This window comes from Phymastichus coffea, unplaced genomic scaffold (assembly GCF_024137745.1).
Source record: "Phymastichus coffea isolate CEN01 unplaced genomic scaffold, Cenicafe_Pcof_1.1 PCOF00225, whole genome shotgun sequence".
Lineage (NCBI taxonomy): Eukaryota > Metazoa > Arthropoda > Insecta > Hymenoptera > Eulophidae > Phymastichus > Phymastichus coffea.
In genome coordinates this window covers 1-19365 of record NW_026707036.1, presented here as the reverse complement: position 1 = coordinate 19365, position 19365 = coordinate 1, and the positions used below count along the sequence as shown (strand labels likewise).

General features: G+C 33.5%; 4 protein-coding genes across 6 annotated transcripts; 2 read left to right on the top strand and 2 right to left on the bottom strand.

Annotated features, from left to right (window-relative positions):
* Positions 1 to 232: 232 nt before the first annotated feature.
* LOC131674273 (protein KRTCAP2 homolog) lies at positions 233 to 2110 on the top strand. Its single transcript, XM_058952859.1, has 3 exons — positions 233 to 1535; positions 1638 to 1856; positions 1933 to 2110. Exons 1-3 carry the CDS (start codon positions 1532 to 1534, stop codon positions 2103 to 2105), a joined length of 396 nt encoding a protein of 131 aa, XP_058808842.1. The 5' UTR covers positions 233 to 1531; the 3' UTR covers positions 2106 to 2110.
* A 239-nt stretch (positions 2111 to 2349) lies between these two features.
* LOC131674271 (stomatin-like protein 2, mitochondrial) lies at positions 2350 to 4515 on the bottom strand. 3 transcript variants are annotated; one of them, XM_058952855.1, is made up of 9 exons: positions 4437 to 4515; positions 4157 to 4369; positions 3930 to 4070; positions 3735 to 3854; positions 3494 to 3641; positions 3175 to 3423; positions 2952 to 3107; positions 2622 to 2866; positions 2350 to 2550 (listed from the first exon to the last, which is right to left on the bottom strand). In XM_058952855.1, exons 3-9 carry the CDS (start codon positions 3972 to 3974, stop codon positions 2350 to 2352), a joined length of 1164 nt encoding a protein of 387 aa, XP_058808838.1. In that variant the 5' UTR covers positions 3975 to 4070; positions 4157 to 4369; positions 4437 to 4515. The 3 variants fall into 3 exon arrangements, with proteins under 3 accessions (XP_058808838.1, XP_058808839.1, XP_058808837.1); XM_058952856.1 differs by lacking the exon at positions 4157 to 4369 and having other exon boundaries at positions 4437 to 4480; XM_058952854.1 differs by lacking the exons at positions 4157 to 4369; positions 4437 to 4515 and having other exon boundaries at positions 3930 to 4146.
* Positions 4516 to 5559: 1044 nt separating this feature from the next.
* Positions 5560 to 9924, top strand: LOC131674285 (nucleolar protein 6). Its single transcript, XM_058952876.1, has 11 exons — positions 5560 to 6072; positions 6135 to 6609; positions 6681 to 6962; positions 7046 to 7319; positions 7386 to 7680; positions 7748 to 7978; positions 8058 to 8510; positions 8595 to 8758; positions 8836 to 9089; positions 9171 to 9580; positions 9643 to 9924. The coding sequence occupies exons 1-11, from the start codon at positions 5674 to 5676 to the stop codon at positions 9886 to 9888; spliced, it is 3483 nt and encodes a 1160-aa protein (XP_058808859.1). The 5' UTR covers positions 5560 to 5673; the 3' UTR covers positions 9889 to 9924.
* A 2831-nt stretch (positions 9925 to 12755) lies between these two features.
* On the bottom strand, positions 12756 to 19359 carry LOC131674289 (casein kinase I-like). Its single transcript, XM_058952881.1, has 7 exons — positions 19341 to 19359; positions 18108 to 18427; positions 17343 to 17423; positions 16998 to 17072; positions 16570 to 16695; positions 15448 to 15554; positions 12756 to 14292 (listed from the first exon to the last, which is right to left on the bottom strand). The coding sequence occupies exons 2-7, from the start codon at positions 18387 to 18389 to the stop codon at positions 14241 to 14243; spliced, it is 723 nt and encodes a 240-aa protein (XP_058808864.1). The 5' UTR covers positions 18390 to 18427; positions 19341 to 19359; the 3' UTR covers positions 12756 to 14240.
* Positions 19360 to 19365: the final 6 nt, after the last annotated feature.

Below are 19365 nucleotides of genomic sequence, written 5' to 3'. Positions count from 1 at the left end.
ATCTACGTTAACTTAAAATGAAGAAATAAAAAAAGAGAAATTATATAATATACTCCGAATTAAAGAAGAAAACAAAGGATGATGAATAATGTACATATTATATGATATATCGAATAAAAAGTTACTGCAAAAAAATCTTGGAAAAATTCTTATTCCCTCTTGCCCTTTCATTCGTTAAACGGAAAAAGAGAAATATATATATAATAACGAAGCTTGTTGCTCTATTCTCTATGGAGAACACACACCAGCGATTCGGTTGTGATTTATGGATGCGTTTTTATATCTGCGCATACGGCATCATATTTCCAGATTAAAGCGCGGGGGCGCAATAGATAAAAAACAAGTGGGTGAACAGCATTCCGAAGCAAGGGAATCATTATTTCGATAATTTTGGCTTTTCTTTGCGTGCTCTTCGCCTCAAGCTTGTCAGTTACGCTTCCATCCGCTTCATCGTCATCGACGGCCAGGACGTAACAACGATAATTGTGCTTCGGGATGTAAATCCAATTCTCTGCTGGCTGCGGCTCGTTAAATCAACTGCAATTTATGTGACCTAGTAATAAGGCTACGACCCAGTGCAACCGTTAATTTTCTCACCCTGGGCCGAGCGTCCAATCGATCTGTCTCTCTCGCGGCCCGCCAAATGCAAATTGAAAAGAATTATACTGCCGGCAATCACGCGATAAATAATGGAAAAGAAATTGACGTCTCCGAAATTAATTCATCTGAAAGTTCGGCCTGGCGATAGTACAGGTCGACTCGACGTGCCGCTCGGTATCAGATTAAAATCGATGTCAATGATGCAGATGGCATTTAGCAGCTTACGAATTGATCGAAGAGAGCTAAAACTACTTAGCTCTAAGTGGTTGGCTGGTCAGTACAAGTTAATAGACATTGTTGCGCGCTCGGCAAGTTTCTTAATTAAAGGCGATATAGCAGGTCGAACGTCGAATAAACTTGGAGCAAAAAGGGCGCAATAAATGTTGCTGGCGGGCAATCTTTGGCTTTTAATAAACTTTCTTTCCTTGGGCGATGAACATCGTGTGCCGTTATCAATGACGCTAATATCCTTTGTAGCGCGCGAAATAAGCATCGTTGTAATACCGCTGTCGTTACTTATAGTGTTTACATTAATTCGTTGTCTCTAAGCATAATAACTACTTTGAGGGATGTTGCAACGCCATACGCTTCTGAGTGTACGTGCATTTGCACGTGGTAATCAAGCTGTAGAAACGGTTCACTCACTCCTCGCTTCAAATACCTAACGAGAGTTGCGCCTGCGTGCACATTACCTCTATGTGTGCGTATAGTAGTACAACATACATCTATCCTCCCTTCCAAAGTTCCACGGCGGTGCAAGCGATAAATATATTGACAAGCGTCTACATTGGTTGGAGTAAGCAAATCAGAAAGTTTGCAAATGTTTTTCTGATTGTTTTGGAACCGCGCCAAATCGCGAAAATCAAGATCTCTTGATTAAAACAAAGCATTGAGTACAATAAACAAGAGACTCACTTTAAAGAAACGCCAAATGGGTTAGTACACTGGAGAAATTGTTCTACGTGTCATAACCTGCAAAAAAACACCTACCGGCGTTTTGTTTATCTTGCTTACTTAATATATTTGACGATTTACAGCTGTGACAAGTAAAATATCCCTTTTACTGTCGTCTATTCTTACTGTGCTCTTATTTTCTGGAATGCAGATGTACAAAAATTGGTTGATTTCTTCTCAGCTACACATTGTTTTTGGAGGCTACATTGGATCCTTAGTGTTCATATTTTTACTCACTGCACTTGGTAATTTGGAATCTGTGTTGTTTGGCAAGTCTTTCCAAATGAAACTCTTTCCCGAAGGTGAATGATAAATACCATACCAATAATTAAAATCAAATCAATATTCAATAACTAGTTAAATTTATTTATTTTACAGTTTTTATATCATTAATTTTCTCCCTTGTTGCATCAGGTTTGATACATCGTGTTGCAACTACAACATGCTTTTTATTCTCAATTTTGTCCTTGTATTATATTAATCGTATTTCACAAGAAACATACTCAGCGCCTGCACCTGCAGTCAATGTTCATACAAAAAAGAAAAAATAAACCTGCTATGTATATAACTTGGAAATATCTTTTACTGTAATTTTGTAAGTATTTGATAATAAAAATCTAACATCTGAGTTTTAAATTATACATATTTACTATCGTTATACAATAACGAGTAATAACTGTAGAATTGGATCAAAAAATTATCATACTTGATTTTCTACTTTTCAATAAAAAAAGACTGGCATTATAGTTCAGGTGAATTATAGCACTTAAAGAGTATTCAGGTGAATTATAGATCTTATGTTGTCTGTGGAGATTGCTTGCTTCTGGCTTTTTCTTTGTGACTTTCTGCCTCATCCTTATCACTGAAATATTCATAAGAATCATCTGAAGCTTTTATTTCATGAGGAACAGGTTGTTGTTTATCAATATTCATAGGTGCTTGTGGGGAAGGAGTAGACCATTGATCTGTTGCAACATGCTTGTAAATAGCCATTGCCTTTAAAGAAAGAGTTTGAAATTAAAAGGTAGTTTCTAAATGCAACATTTTATAAATAATCATCTTATTACCTGGCCTACAAAGCTGCTTACATCCCCAACATTTTTTGGAATAATTAATGTGTTGTTGGTCTTAGCCAAGTTGTCAAATGCTCCAATATATTTTTCTGCAACTGTGAGTGCAGCTGCATTTTTTCCATGCCTATCATCTAAAGAAGCAGCAATAATTTTCAGTCCTTTTGCACGAGCTGATGCAACTGCAAGCATAGCTTCAGCTTCACCATTAGCTTTGTTGATAAATTCTTGTTTTTCAGCCTCTGAATAAAGTTTTTAGAAAGAATTTGCAACATTTTATTTTATTCAATATTTTTTTAAATGTTGAAATTAAATTATTATACTTACCGGAGGCAAGAATTTTTGCTTGTCGTTTACCCTCCGCTATATTAATGTCAGCTTCTCTAATTCCTTCTGACTCAAGAATGGCTGCTCTCTTTTTCCTTTCTGCTTCTACTTGCATCTGCATAGCTTCATGAACTCGTTCTGGCAGTCTTATATCACCTATACAAATAAACAAATAAAAATGAAATTCGAAAATTGATTATGAAGTCACTAATCAAAAACTTACGAATTTCATAACGAAGACAGGCTATTCCCCATGCTGCACTAGCCTTATTTATACTCTCAACAATGCTAATATTTAAACCTTCTCTTTCTTGAAAAACTTTGTCAAGAGATATTTTACCCAGTTCTGATCTCATTGTAGTCTGTGCTAATTGAATGATAGCAAACTCAGGATCTTCAACTCCATAAGATGCCAAGAATGGATCATTTACCTTCAAGTACAGCACACCATCAATGCTCAATGTAACATTATCTAAAATATAAGCCATTTTGGTAAGTATGGCATCATCAAAATAATATTTATTATGATAAGTTTTTAATACCAGAGGTAATGGCACTTTGTTTTGGGACATCTATTGCAATTTCCTTAAGACTTTGTACGTACTTGACTGTGTCGATAACTGGGATGAGCAAATTTAAACCAGGCTCTAATATTCTATGATATTTACCCATCCTTTCAACTACCCATGCCTCAAAAAGAATAAATTTAAAATTTGATAAAATTTTACTATGCATATTTATAAATTTAAAGTAGTTCTATAAAATACAAGATTATTTAAATACCTCTTGTTGTGGAACAAACATAACAACAGTATTGATAGGTGTGCTTGCTTTTTCCCTGACTTGAATTGGAGCTAAAAATGTACCAGCATTTCCGAACTCAATATTAGCAGAAAGACAATTCTATAGTACAAATAAAATAAATACATATGAATTTGTAAATAAACATATAACCGGTTATAGCTAGAATTCGCTTACTTTCAAAGCGCCTACGTTGCGCAATAACCTTGTTTTACTTAACATTGTGTTAAATTTTTAACAGCAATTTGATTATTTACAACACTCTGTTCATAGATAATACTTTGCTGATTCTTTTGATTCAATTAAATATTTTGCAAGCTGTGAATTCATAAGATAAAAAAATGAATTTTACACGCAGTACACACTCGCATCTCATATCACAAGGACATATTCAGAATTCTAACCTAAACCCCTCATGTATGCTCGTGTCGTGATTTGTGGTAATTTGACAGATGTAGATTGGCGTTTAGTGATAAGAAATTTCGTATAAAATGAATCAAACATGAATGAAAATTTATTTATCTTCGTTACATAACGATATAATTTTACATAGCTACGTCCTTTCTGCATCTATATAATGTGAAGTCAACTATTCTTGTATATTTTAATAATTTTGTCTGTAATAATTAAAATATTTCATGCAAACATTGACAATACTACTACATTAGTTATCAACGAACAGACCTTATTTCCTCAACCACATGTCCACGTGCCGGAATTAAATGTTTGGTTTTACGAGTTTGACACATTGTTCAATGTGTGACAACAATTCTGATTCAAGATGATAACTAGTAGCCAAGACAAAACTAGTATGAATTGTGGTGCCATCTGTATTCTGCACGAAAAGATTTACTAACAATAATTTAGTATATATTTATTTTTAATCTTTAATAAAATATTTCAAACTGAAAAAAGCTGCTAAAAAAGTCTATCGATTTTTATGCAATATCCACTTTCGTTATTCTAGACATTATCAGAGCCTTCTTGTAAGAAAGCAATATTATGTCAACAATAGCTTAATTTTACATTTCTCGTACACTGACACCGTGAAAAATTATCTGAATCATGAGGGAATTTCTAAATAAGAGCTTTTGGACATCGGACATCGGACATCGGATATTGGACGAATATTGAAATAAAAAAATTAATTGATTGTTCAAAACAAAATTTATTTTTATTTTATGAATTATTGTAAAATAATTAATTCAGTTTTACACTTTCATGTACGTATGGCGTCCGATGTCCGATTTTGTTCTTATGTAAAAAGTCCCTTTATTGGACTTATAATATCTAGTCAAATATATCATATATAAATAGTTTATATCGAGCAAATAATATTTTGATTTAATACTTATATCAATAAATAATGTAATTTAGTCATCAATTATCAAATGGAAATTGTCGAAGTTTAATATATATATATAAAAGAAGCTTGATTGTTCGAAATAAAATATATATTACATGTGTATAATTGGGGCTTTTAAATGTATTTCAGTTTAATTTTTTTTCTTTTTTCAATTGCATTTATTATAATAGAAAGCCATCATAAGAATTAATTTCACGTGCGCGGCTTTTATAATTTATTAATTTTAATATTAGTTTTATTTTCTAGAACAATTTTAACCATCTCATCTAAATAAAATAGCTATTATTTTTTGCTACAAAAGGTATATTTGAAATGTAATACTTACGGACTGAACGCGGCGAACAGACCTTATACGAAGCGGGGGAGCACTGCAGCGTGGTCGAATGGCGTCCTCAAGGCAGTCAGGGTAGTCAGGAAGTGATCTCGTATAGAGACTGAACACAGAAACACTACATTGTTTGAATGCCTCAGAATCTTGTGTAAATATCCTAACCTAAAAAATTTTGTAATACTTATATTTTTTACTTTGTAGCGTTCAGAAAAATAATATCCAAAATGAATGATCAAAAAAAGAAAAAAGTTAATCTTAAGTTAACTAAAAATGTAAAAACTAACGAAAAATCTAAAAATGAAAATGACTTAAAAGAAAATGAAGATCAGTCTTTTGAACTGAACAGTAAAAAACGAAAATTAATAGTTGATGATGATAATAATAATTCTTCTACAACGAAAAAAAAGAAATTTGATAAACGTTTTTTCAAGCAACCAACTGCAGAAGAATTGAATCAACTAAGTGAAACTGAAAATCTGTTTCATTCAAATCTATTTCGTTTACAAATCGAAGAAGTTCTTAAAGCGGTGAAAATACAGGACAAATATAAGAACCTTTTTACTACGTGGTTTGAGCAATTCAAAAATCATGTAAATGCAATAAAAAGTGAAAATGAATTTCAGGTAAGGTGAAAATAAAGATTTGTGTGATTTAATCATAGAGTAACATTCAATAATTTTTTTAGTTGATGGACGATACATATTTTGAGAAGTGCAATATCAAAGTCCCAATTACAAAACTACCTAATGATTGTGTAGGTATTTTCAAGTACATACCTCCTTCAAGTATTATTGTTGGAGGATCATATTCATCAGATACTATTATCGGACCAAATATTTCAATTGATATATTTGTTGAAATGCCTGAAAATATGTTTTCAAAAATAGATAGTAAGAATTATAGATATATAAGGAAAAAAGCTGTATATTTAGCCTTCCTTGCGAGTAAGATAAATGAAGAGATTGCTGAATCAAAGTCTTTTGTTGGAAATCATTGGAATCCCATTCTAAAAATTATACCCCAAGGAAATTTGAATGAAAAGATGATTGTATATGTTCATGCAGCAGTTCAAGAATCTACTTTTTTACCAAATAAATTTACTGCTGAGAAGAATAATGTTAGACCTAATTGGTTTTTTAAGGCAACTGATAAAAATAAAGGTAAAAAATTTTTACTGATATTAGTAAGTTATTTAAAGTTTAAACTTGATAAGTATAATTTCTTGTTTTAGATGTGAATTCTCCAACACCGTACTATAATGCTATAGTAATGCAAGATCTTACTGTAATTCAAACAACTTCTCAAATAAATAAATTAATCAAAGAGTATCCAAATATTAAAGATGGTATAATACTCTTAAAGATTTGGCTAAAACAAAGAGAGCTTTGTAATAATTTTGTATCTTTCAATGGTCATGTTATAACAATGTATGTTCTGTACTTGCTGATAGAGAAAAAGTTGAATATTTTCATGAGCAGTTACCAGATAGTTAGGAATACCTGGCTATATTTAGGTATTATAAATCAATAATTTTTCTGATGAACTATGTTGTCCTCTTAAAATTACTCATTGGTGTAATTGAATTATCCGTTGCAGCAAGTAGTGATTGGTGTAAAGATGGTATTAGCCTTTGTAAAGAAGAAGAAATTAAAGAACGTATCGAAGAATATCACAAACATTATGATTGCGTTTTTATTGATTTTACTGGATTTCATAATGTAGCAGCCAACATTTCTGCGGATACATTTAAATGGGTTGCAAATCAAGCAAAACAATCTCTCAACTGCTTGAATAATACACGATTCAATGGGTTTCAAATATTATTTATGCGCAAAGTACCTTTCTACAAGGCTTTTGATATGATGATTTGGTAAGTGATTTGATATTTGGTTTTTGATTTTTTATGGAATAGTATAATATTAGATATATTTTACAGTTTGCACAATGTGAAAGCTTTGGAGAATATTCTAGAAGCACATTCTACAGAGTCAGATAAACTCAATTACGGGACCAATAAATATGTTCAATCAGTAAAACTCATTTTGAAACTTTTGGAGAAAGGACTAACTAGCAGAGTTAGTATCATTAGCGTCTTACCTCATAAAGTTCGAGAATGGGGTATAAATGAAGAAATGCCAAACGATCTTGAGAGACTTTACATAGGAATACAATTAGACCCAACTCGTGCTTTTTATAATGTTGAAAAGGGACCAGTAGCCAATCTACCGGAAGTATGTGGATTTTCATAATAATTTTTCTTTTCTTATGAGTATTTAGTAAGAAAAAAATGTATTACAGGCCAAACAATTCAGGGCTTTTTGGGGAAACAAATGCGAGATTCGTAGATTTAAAGACGGCAATACCTGTGAAACTGTCTTATGGGCAAAGGAAAAGACAGCTCGTACACTTTTACGTGGAATCCCTCAAAAAATTATCAAGTTTTTACTAGAAGAGAAATTAAAGTTGTTTGAAAAGTCACATTACTTTATTTTCTCAAACCAAGTAGAGCAGTTTTTGAAGTTGAAAAAGGTAAAAATTGCACAAATCCATGTACTACTTTAAGATAATAAACAATTTTTGATTAAAATTTATCGTATCTAATTTGTAGGTAAAGATAACGAAGTTTTACTATAGCCCTGAAGAAGCTTCTCTCAAAGTAATCAACGTTTTTGATTCGCTTAAAAATGATTGTATAAATCTTACAAATCTTCCATTATCAATCAATGGAGTTCAAGGGTGTAGTTCATTATTCCGTTACTCTGAAGTCTTTCCACCTCTGGCAACTATTCGTAGATCAGATAAAAAGAACATCGTGGACGGTGAAATGCATTTATTATTCAACGAAAGCTCGACAGTCGAAGAAGTGCCATTGTACCTTGCTCCAGTGGAAGCAACAATTCAGTTATCTACAAGCGGAAAATGGCCAGATGATCTTGAAGCTCTGCGAATGACTAAATCCGCTTTTTATATTCAGATTGCCGATTCACTTAGGAAATATTACAAAGAAACAAAGAGTAAAATTTTGGTGCACGGTTCTATGAATCACATTGATATCATGAAGGTAAATTTTCTTATACTTTGATTTCAATAATCTTGAAAAGGTTATTTTATGGAATAATTATTTTATGTTTTATTAATTTATTAGGATGGCTTCGTTTTCCGACTAAAATTAGCTCTTCAAAAAGAAATTAGTTTAGTTAAACGAGTAAAGGACACAGATGGCGTGATAAAATACCGCGATAACGAAGAATCTTTAACTCTAGAACGGGATCTTTTCCATCTACCAAAACTTACAGGTGCACTGTATGGGTAAGAATCGAGAAATAAATCATAATTATAATATGTCATACGTATGAATCAATTAACCGATAAATTTCCGTTTGCAGATTGCACTGTCAGCATCAGTCGTTTGGACCAGCCTGTTGCTTGGTAAAACGTTGGCTCGCAGCCCAACTCATCGACAATTCCCACATGCCGGATATTGCCGTAGAGTTACTTCTCGCATCGATCTATCTCAATTCCGAACCATACATACCATCTAACATGCCACAAGTGGTCTTTCTTAGGTTCCTCGAAGCCTTTGCTAATGAACACTGGCACACCGATCCAATCATTGTTAATTTCAATGATGAAATGACACGTGAGTTTGAACTTCACTTTTTAACGTAATAGATCGCAATTCTTTTAGGAAAAACGAGCAAAAAATTAAAAACTGTTATAGGTGAAGAGATCGTAGAAATTGAAAATTTATTCGGAACATCGCGTGACACACTGCCAACCCTTTTTATATGCACTCCTTACGACAAGCAAGCGAGTATTTGGACTAAGAAAGCGCCGACTACACTTATTTTAAATCGAATTAGTGCGTTGGCAAAAGAATCTCTCAGATTGCTCGAAATACAATTTTTCAACGGAACTGGCGTACAATGGAAATCTATTTTCATTCCACCATTATCGGCATACGATTGTTTGATTCAGTTGAAGACCTCATTGAATTCACGAAGATATGAGGCCGTATGCGTTGATGAGACTCTGCCAGAACTCGATTTACATCCTTTCAAAATACACTACGAGACAAAGATACCCATTGTTGACTTCGATCCTGTTGCACAGTATTTGAAAGAATTAAGAGTAAGTTTTTAATTTGTTAACATGCGTAAATGAAAAAAAAATTCTTAATTATCTTGTTCCAGAGGGTTTACGAAGAATTTGCTCTTTTCTTCCATGATACTTATGGGGGAAACATCATTGGCGTTTTGTTGAAACCAGATGCTCTTCAGCCAAAAGATTTTAAAGTTTCTAACGTAAGTTGTCAAAAGTTCAACGACGACCAAAAGTTAGTTTTGAACGTATCGGCGATGATCGAAGATTTTTATATTCTTGGCAAAGGACTTGTTGAAGCTATTGAGATTCAGTCAAAAAAACTTCGTTCGATCTAAAATTGACTGAATATCCTCTGCACTATACAGTGAATAATTGAACTTGTTTGAATAAAATATTTTTATCTGTTAATTAACTATCGTGTAAATAAATCATTGATATTCATATGTTAAACCCTGAGTAATTAAATAGGTTCTTATGGGCCGATTGAAGAATTGCAGTTTTAATCTGGATGTAACACTTTTTTTTCAATAATATAGCTCTAGTAATCGTACTTATATAAATTAATTCAAGCAACAAATGTGCGTTTAGATAGATTACGGTTTTATGTAAAAAAATACGTAACAAGGACTGGTATCTATTAGAATTTTCTAAAATTTAAAAGAGGAAATCTTTTCGAGGTGATTGATACAACAATTTGGGTTATACAACGTAGCAAAGAAACTTCATAGAATATATTTTTCATTAATTATTTTCTAAAATCGGTGTAGATCAAACAGCTTTTCAATTCGCAAAATAACATCTGAATGTCAAGGATTTGATGATACTTATTGATGTTAGAGCCGATATTAATTTAGTACATTAACCAAGAAAGTATTGGCAAGTCCATAACAAGTATAAAAACTTGGGTGGTTAAATACGTGCTAAGGGCTTGCCATTTTCATTTCTGTGGTTAATATACTATTTTATGCCTAAGTTCGTAAAATGCGTATTGTGAAACCTGACACCCAGGTTTCAAGATGTATTTTACGCGTAATAGGCAAAAATATTACTAATGACAAAGACCGAACAACTTTAGTATGCACGACTGTTCGAAAAGCTGTAATCCGATACAAAAGAAACGCGGAGAAAAATACTTGTTCAGCTTGATTCCAGGTTTACAGTATACGTTGTCAAATATGTAAATGTATTATCAATGAAAGTTAGCGATGGCTATATTTTTTTTAATAACAATCATATGATGGAATTCGGAATATTTAGTTTAATTAGTTTGATTGAGCATGGAATGTAATTATTCTGTTGCATAAGATCTTTTAAAAAATTAGTAATTTATTTATTTAGTTTTGTGATTTGAAATTATATATATATATATAAAATAGGATGGACAAAGGAATCAAATTATAAATCAAAACAAAAACATTTAAAAGTTACCAGAAACTTTTTTGTAAGTAAATAATCATACACTGAAATAATTTAATACGTTGCGTTTCTCTGCGAGTTCATTAAACTACGATTATTCATTATTAATAATTTCAATAAAAAAGGAAATTCTCACCGAACACACAATAAGGCAAATAGAAAAATCGAAAAAAATAAAGTTATATAAAGGTAGGAGGGAATCTGAGATCCAATCTGTAAACAAAAATACGCAGAATGCTTCTTAGCGACTTTTCTTTTTACTCTTTAAGCATCTGCAACACAACGACGTTATTTACAAGGATACACAGAGCGACTTGGCGCCGCGTATGTGCCTCTGTTCTGTCAGTGTTACACATTGAACAATTCGACTTCTGCGTAAATTAATCGTTAAATAACATTTTGTCTTTTAAGAACGCAATAATTAAAAATTAACATCCAGAACCAATCACAGCTTACTACGTGTACGTATGTATAAAGATTAAGAAAAAAAAGAGGAGAGAGGTGTACATTTTCGAAAACGTATCATTATATTACTTTATATAGTTTTATATAGTCCATAAAATTTCATAAGTAAAAACAATGACTTATTTAATAACGGATATGAAACGTAGTTTTTGGGAAATGGATCTTTTGTTTTACCATCATCCTTTTGTGGTCCTGTAAAATTTGCTTTTTAGTTTCAGTCTCGCGTTATCTAGATGCATACCGCTCTCCGCTTTATAACATTCTTAGGCAATAATTACTCTAAAAAAATTTATGCATGAATGAAACTAATCGAATTTCGTATTTGTTTATGTACATAAATTAAGTAAATATAATCATAATGATATTGACAATTATAGTAATTACATTTTGATACATTCTTTCAGGCTATCGTAAAAATTAATTGTCCTAAAATTTCATGCAGCAATCACAAAATCTTCAAATGAAACTTAAATATGTACAAAATAAGTGAAACAACAATTTTTGCCTGCCTTTTTCAATAACATCCACGGATCATCTAATTTGTTAATTTTTTTTATACATTATCATTTTATTTAAATTGATTTTCGCTTATCATATCAGGGTGCATCGCAAATTCTTCTGATCGATTTGCTGTTGGTAGGATAATCCACAGCTATTTGGACTTGATTTATAAAGAGACATCTATAAAAGGCAATTTATTACAATGCATTAGCTCTAAATGTGTGTCATCATTATGTAGGTATTATATACGCTCGTGACATGTTTAGTTATCATTATTTATTATTTGTTTTTTCTTTTTATACAAACAACACTCTATCGCAAGTGTTTTTTATCAATTGTACTTGTAAAATTTTTGTGCAAAAATTTTCCTTTCCACAATCATTATTATCAAGGCAGTACGATAACTGTTTGCTGAAAGCTTTTTTTTAAAGCCAACTACAAATTGGTGTATAAAATCATACAACACATTTTTTTTCGTTCCCGAGTCATAAGCGTTAATAAAGCCTTCATAATGCACATAATCGAGTCGGCTTGTAAAGATCAATTTGAAAGTTCCATACAAGAAACTCTCGAATCAAACGTGTAATTACCAATTGTTTTTTTCCGTAGAAGGCAAAATTTGCATCATCCATTAGTCTATATATATATATATAATACGCAAAAGTTAACAGTACGATGTAGTCAATGGTATCAAAGTGTAGTTGAAAACAAAAAGAGGGTTTCCATAATTGAGCCCACATATATAATGCTATCACATTCTCGAACGCAAGTGTTTTTTAGAAACAAATTTGTGATCGCAGTAGTTTGTTTTCTCTCTCTCTCTCTCTCTCTCTCTCTCTCTCTCTCTCTCTCTCTCTCTCTCTCTCTCTCTCTCTCTCTCTCTCTCTCTCTCTCTCTCGCCAGTTGCTCTGTCAAAGTCGCACGTGCTTAACAAACTTCCATTTTTAAAAAAAGTAAGACGAATGGGGAAAAGATACCTTCCGTGATTTAAAAAAGCATCAGAAAATTCGTCGCATTCGCAATTTGATCTGTACCTTAATTACGAATCAAATCAACAAGTGTGTATTCAGCGGCGGGATTAATATGTCTAGACAAAAGGAAAATGCCTGCAATTCAATTCCTTTCGAATTAATGTATTTTCACCATCGAAGAGACAAAAGACAAAAATGATGAAATATTTCTCTCTCTCTCTATCTCTCTCTCTCTCTCTTTCTTTCTCTCTCTCTTTCTCTCTCTCACTCTCTCTTTCTCTCTCTTATTTTCTTAGCCCGCGCAAAGTGGGTCGCGTCGGTGGGGGCGTTTAAAATGCTTCTTGGCTCCACGTTTAACCGTACAATCTCTCAGGCACGCATATGCAGCACTCACGCACTTTATATCTCTTATGCTTTACATTTATATATAATATTTATACTTTCCTAAATTTTTTCCCGAGAGAGAAGAGCGCAAGATAATAGCGTATCGCGCGGAGAAGCATTTCTCGTCGCACGCATCAGATAATTAAGTTATTTTTCCGTCAACGTCTTGTATAGTGGGTGTGTTTGTGTGTGTTTGTTGTGGGTGTGCATGCGATACGCGACGTCGAGCCTCGCGCGCTGGTTTGTTCGCTTATACGACACAATATCGTAAGCATGGAACGGCAATAACCTTGTAAAAGAGGTGTACACACGTTCTCTATCTCTTACATGCTCGCTCGCGCGAGTTACAACAACGTTCATCGATCGATGACCATGAATAGGACGATGAATAATTGCAATAAGGTCCGGTTCGTAGTAGTAAATGTAAAAATAATAAAATAATGGATAAGAATACAATAGCAGTTAACCGTAAAATGTAGTAGTAGTAGTAATAGATAGTAGATAGTAATAGTAGTAAAAAAAACGAGAAGAATAGTTAATGGATAATAATAACGATGATGACAGTGAACATTTGATAATCAATGCATCTGTCGCGAGTGCAGGCAGATCGTCGACGTGGAGTACAACTGCGGCGATCAGTTGGACAGCGGCGGCGGCGTAGGTGTCGGCGTGAGAGTAACAGTCGTGTGAAGCACAGAGTCACGGGAAGCCGAGTGGCTGCTTGCACGCAATAAAGTCACAGCCTCGCGTTCCGTATCGCATCCACCACCTCGGATTATCAGTCCTCGTCCACTACGCCTTGGCTCAGCATAACCACCTCCGTCACCGCCATTCTCGCGTCCACCACCACCGCCGCTGATCGAATGGTGATACTGTTGATAGTGCTCGGGGACCACGCCAACATTCATATCCGCGCACTGTACCGCATTGGTGCCTACGGCCACACTCAGTCATTTTTGCCGACCAGCCTTCTTCTTCTTTCGCTTGAAGAAGCAGCAGCATCTGGAAAGGAAGCAAATACTAATGCGACTTAGGACGCGCTACTCTGGCTTACTTGACGCAGGCAGAATAATCATAAGTAATATGTAACAAGCGATGAGATGTTGATGACTAAGATGATGGATATCAATTTTTCGTTGTTGTTTCAAAGATGATCGATTCTTTTTTAAAAATTTAACTCTATACCTACTAAGAAATGACAGTGCGTTTCTGGACGAGAGTTTAAAGTTTTTCTCACTTTTCATGTGCAGTTAACTTTGGTCTACATTTTTTTTTAATTTTTATCGCGTAAGAAAAGCTCGATATCTCATTGTGTACAAGGCTTTGAATATTATGAATAATGCTGAAATGTGCAGGAATAACTTAACTACAAGTGTTGCAATATTCAGTAAATGATTTATTATAAAAGCTAAATGTTCTACATAACTCAATGCAGAAAAGTTCAAAGAAAATTTAAAAAATATATATATCGGAAACGGAAGATGGAAAGGATGGGTATGACGCACATTGTTGTCTTACATTCTCTTTAGTAAAAATGACGTAAATCGCACGCAATTATTCAATTTAATACTTCAAACGCTAAAACAGTAAACTTGCTAACTATTTTACAATAAAAAATTAAAATAAATTTGTTGCTTTTCATGATTAAAAATACTACAATCCATAAACAGGTTTGAAAGTTTTACAGGCTCGAAAAAAAAAATAATAAAAAACAGACAAATAAAATTAGATCGATGTAGAAGTATATGTTACCGGTTTAATGCCGGTAAAATAAAATAATTATCTTTTTTCAATTTCATAACAATATTTGTCAAAAGAAAATCTCTAATTGGCCACGGATAAGTTTTTAGTAATCTTGCGTGTGTTTCAACTACTATTCTCATTTGTTCTGGTGTCAATTCTTTGTTATCATTTGATACTACAATATCTCTTTTGAAAAGGCTATAAAAAGAAAAAATTCAAAAAAAAAAATAGATTACTGTTGTTGTCAAGAAAAAAATATTGAAATTTTCTCTAATTAACATTTTTATTATTAAGTTTTTATTTTACGATTTTGAAAGTTAAAAAAAATAAAATTTACAGCGAAGCAAAAAAACTTACGCATATAGTAAAAAACATTAAAAAGACAAAATGAAGTAGCTTAAAAAATATACTAACTTGGTTTCGTCTATCATTTCCACTTCTGGAGGTGCAGTTATTGGTGTGTTTGAGTGGCCAGCAGTTGGATCGTCATTTGCCAGTTCTCCGTTTGTTGAGGATACGACCTGTTGAGTAATAAATTCATTCAATACGATTCATTTATTCCACAAAAATAACACATTATACATTATTTTATTATAAACGTTATCTATTCTACGTAAATAACTGATGATTATAGTTAGGGATATACGTATTACAAAGCGGGACTACGTCAGTTTAGTTAGACTTGTGATTTTTATTCAATGTTGAAAACTCAATAGAAAATAAATAGTAGAAAGAAACAAACAAACAAACGATAAGAGCAAGCTAAATAAAAATAACATTACATGACTTATTTCACGTAGTTAATTTTTGCATCGAACAGCACTGAAAAAAAAATGGGAAAAAATAGCAAAACAAAACAGCTATTTAAAAAATTATTAAAAAATTAATATGCAATGGCAATCGTTACATGCTACAGCAAAAACCAAGAAAAGCATAATATCAAAATTATCTGTTCTTGCCTAAACGTAAAATGCATGTAGTACTAAGGTGAAAATCGTTGAACATCTGATACCAACCATTTGGTAGACTATGCACTAAGTAAAACTTCCAATATTTTACATTAATAATTTATACCATAAAATAAAGTATTCACTGATGATATTTTTTGCAGTGGACATACTTTCTAATCTCGATTGGTCGCGTAAACGAATCATTTATAATTTTTATCAAAGGTATACTAACTGATCAGTTAAATAAACGAACAAATATAATAACAAGAACCATTTGTAATGAAGTATGTTTTCCATTAGAAGCGAATTTTAATGAGTTTTTATTCAATGATATAGGAAAGGATATGTTAGGATTGAATAAAATTGAAACTGTCAGTCACCCTATGAAATTTTCCTCTGTCTTGATGCGATACTCATTGTGGAAAAGAAATTAAGTATTTGAAAAGTATTTACAAACATTATAAGTTGATTGTAAAAAAAAAACTGATTGTAAAAAAAAACATCGCAGATAAAAAAAAATCTTGAGATATTGAATATATGTATAGGAATCGTTACCAGAGGATAGTGTGTGTATGCGTGGACTCACCTGAACGGAGCCGTGTCTATCGGCGGGTGTCAAGGTGCCACCGGTGCCCGATTGCTTGACTTGGTCGGGCCACGTGGCACCTGCCCCCTTACCGCCCCCTCGTCCCACCCCGCCGCCAGCCGCGTCCTGCGGGAAACAACAAGCACGATGCAGCGTCGCAAAACCAATGCGAGTTAGTCAATGACCAAGTAAGAAAAGTCAAGAACTAATTTTTTTTGTTTCGTTGTATTTTCTTTTTTTCTTATTGGATGCTCGTCGTTTGTTGAATAGTCTTTCTAAGTCATAGAATAAAAATTCTAATGCTACGCATAGTCTAAAACACGTTTACGTATATACACCTAGTATGTATAAACTAGCGTTCCATACTTTATAGCCTACTATTTAAAAAAGAATAATAATCGTCTATCGTGTTTTATCAATGAGCTTACGTAATTGCCCCGCACCTCCGTGCAACAGATTTCATTCATCATGAGAATCGTGTCTTCTTCAAAATCATCGCATTCCTTTTCATCCCGCGAGTGCAATGACAAATGAACAGAAAAGCAATCTATATTCAGACAACTGGTTCCTTTTTTATCTTACAAAATATTATCATGGATGCCAGTAGTATGAAGACAAAACAAGAACTCTCGCAAACTCTTACCAATTAATTTCAGATTCTCATGCGGTTATATTTACAAACCAAGGTCAATTATGTAAAAAGATTATGTATATAGAGTTATAGATACAGACGTGCATGCTGCCTCAGAGCCGTGATTAGCCGTCAAAATTACCTTGTAATTCGTCGGGTGTCTGTCCCGATTTGGTGACACTACGATCTCCTGGCCTGTCTGCAACGATCCCACTGGTGTCGACTGTAAAAAATGCACAATACCATTGAATTAGTCAAATATACAGTTTTGAAAGTCTTACAGAATGCATTTTCAAAGTTACCAGTAGTAAGTTACGTAAAACAAAAATACAAAAAACGAGATAGGATTTACATCTAAGCAGATAACGTACTTGCGTGACTACAGTGCGTTAAACAAGTAGGTCTTATATATACATATATATCTCGAGCCTTCGAAGCTGTAAAAACTGTTGGTATGAAAGCACAAAGAGAATTTCTTGAACGAAAGAAAGGAGATTCACACCAACCTTGTCGGACTTTGTTTTCCCGATATTGATGGCAGTGCCTGTCTCAAGGCTCTGAGCTGTGCAAAGTTCGGTGGCTAGAGGACGTTTGGTCAGCATGCAAATTTCAAAAATAAGATCGGTAAGCTCAATCGACATTCCCCCCTTGTCATTCCACACGCAGCGATTTAGTTTTATATTTACTTGCCGTATTTTTGCTTAGCGCATCCCCGTACAAAATTCATGCGCATGCTCAGAGAGAGACATAATTGGGATAAAGAGTTTATTGACACAGAGAATTTTCATCACACAAAGACAGGTTATACACACGAGATGGAAGAAGAGTGAGAGAAGAAAAAAAGGGAGAGAACTGAGATAAAGAGAGGAAATGCTTTTTGGAGGAGCCATCATCACTTTGGACCCACCATGGTTTTGCCGGTCCAGTCGAATTCGCCATCGTGAAGGAAGCCTCTCCTGTCGTAAAGGTCCTGGAAGAGCTTTCTCAGGTACTCGTAATCGGGCGTGTCGAAGAAGTCAAGGCGACGCACGTAGCGCAAATACGTTGCCATCTCTTCGGGATGACCTTCGCACAACGACTCGATTGGCGTGGCGCGCTTCGTGTCGCCAATTTTTTGGTAGCGCTCCTTTAGAGTATCCGCTTTCAATCCTTGCCATGGTAGACTACCACGCAAGAAATACATGAACATGTGGCCCAACGCTTCCAGATCGTCTCGTCGGCTTTGTTCTGCAAAACAAAGATTTTTTTTTATCATCAAACGTTTTTGTGAAATACTTCTCTCAAGATGACGTCAGTTTACGGATAATTCATGATTTCGAGCTACATTTTTGGCACGTGATGTTCACATTTTTTCAAATGTTTAAAAAGTTTTGTTATTCTTTTTAACGGATGTGGCTTAAAAGTGGAATTGGTAACATAATTGTTCCAATAATGATAAAATGAATGAGCCAAATCAAGCTTCTTTTAAATTTCTACCTGTTGGTAGAAAGTTCATGAAGGATTTCGTAAGCGGATCAAGATAAAATAAAAATGTTAAAGAAAGTATCTAAAGGAATTTCTCGCGTGGGATTCATTTATTGCGTTTTTCCCTCTACGCTTAAAAGTTATCACGCTTTAATAGCATGTTTCAACAAAACATTTATTTAAAAAATCTCAAAATATCAGTCAGGAATATAAATTAAATTTTATTAAGAATATAAGCATTGAGTAATCAGCTACTATTCGGCGTCGATTGGCCTAGATTTTATCCTCGAAAAGATCATTGATATATATAAATTAATATCAGAGACAGTGAATGATTTTTGATATAATACAAATAACATTTGAAGAATTCTAACTATATCGAGGTTGCTTTTCTGTAAAAAGCTATATTTTCAGCATATTACTTAGGAAAAGCGACACAAATGTTTTTTGGCACGCAAGTCGAAACTATTATTACGCTTTCTTGACTATCCACTGCCAGCGGCTTCTTTGTATTGAGAGCAGTATGAGAGCAACCCTCCAACACGTATGGCAGTAATGATCCTCTTGATACAAAAAAGAGTCTTGTTTTTAAAACAAAATTATTGAAAAAAAAAGACTTGCTCGAGGAGAAGATTCCTTCTCTCAAAATAATAAAAAGCAAGCTATGTTATCTCACCTTTTCCCTGATGTGTATTGATGCT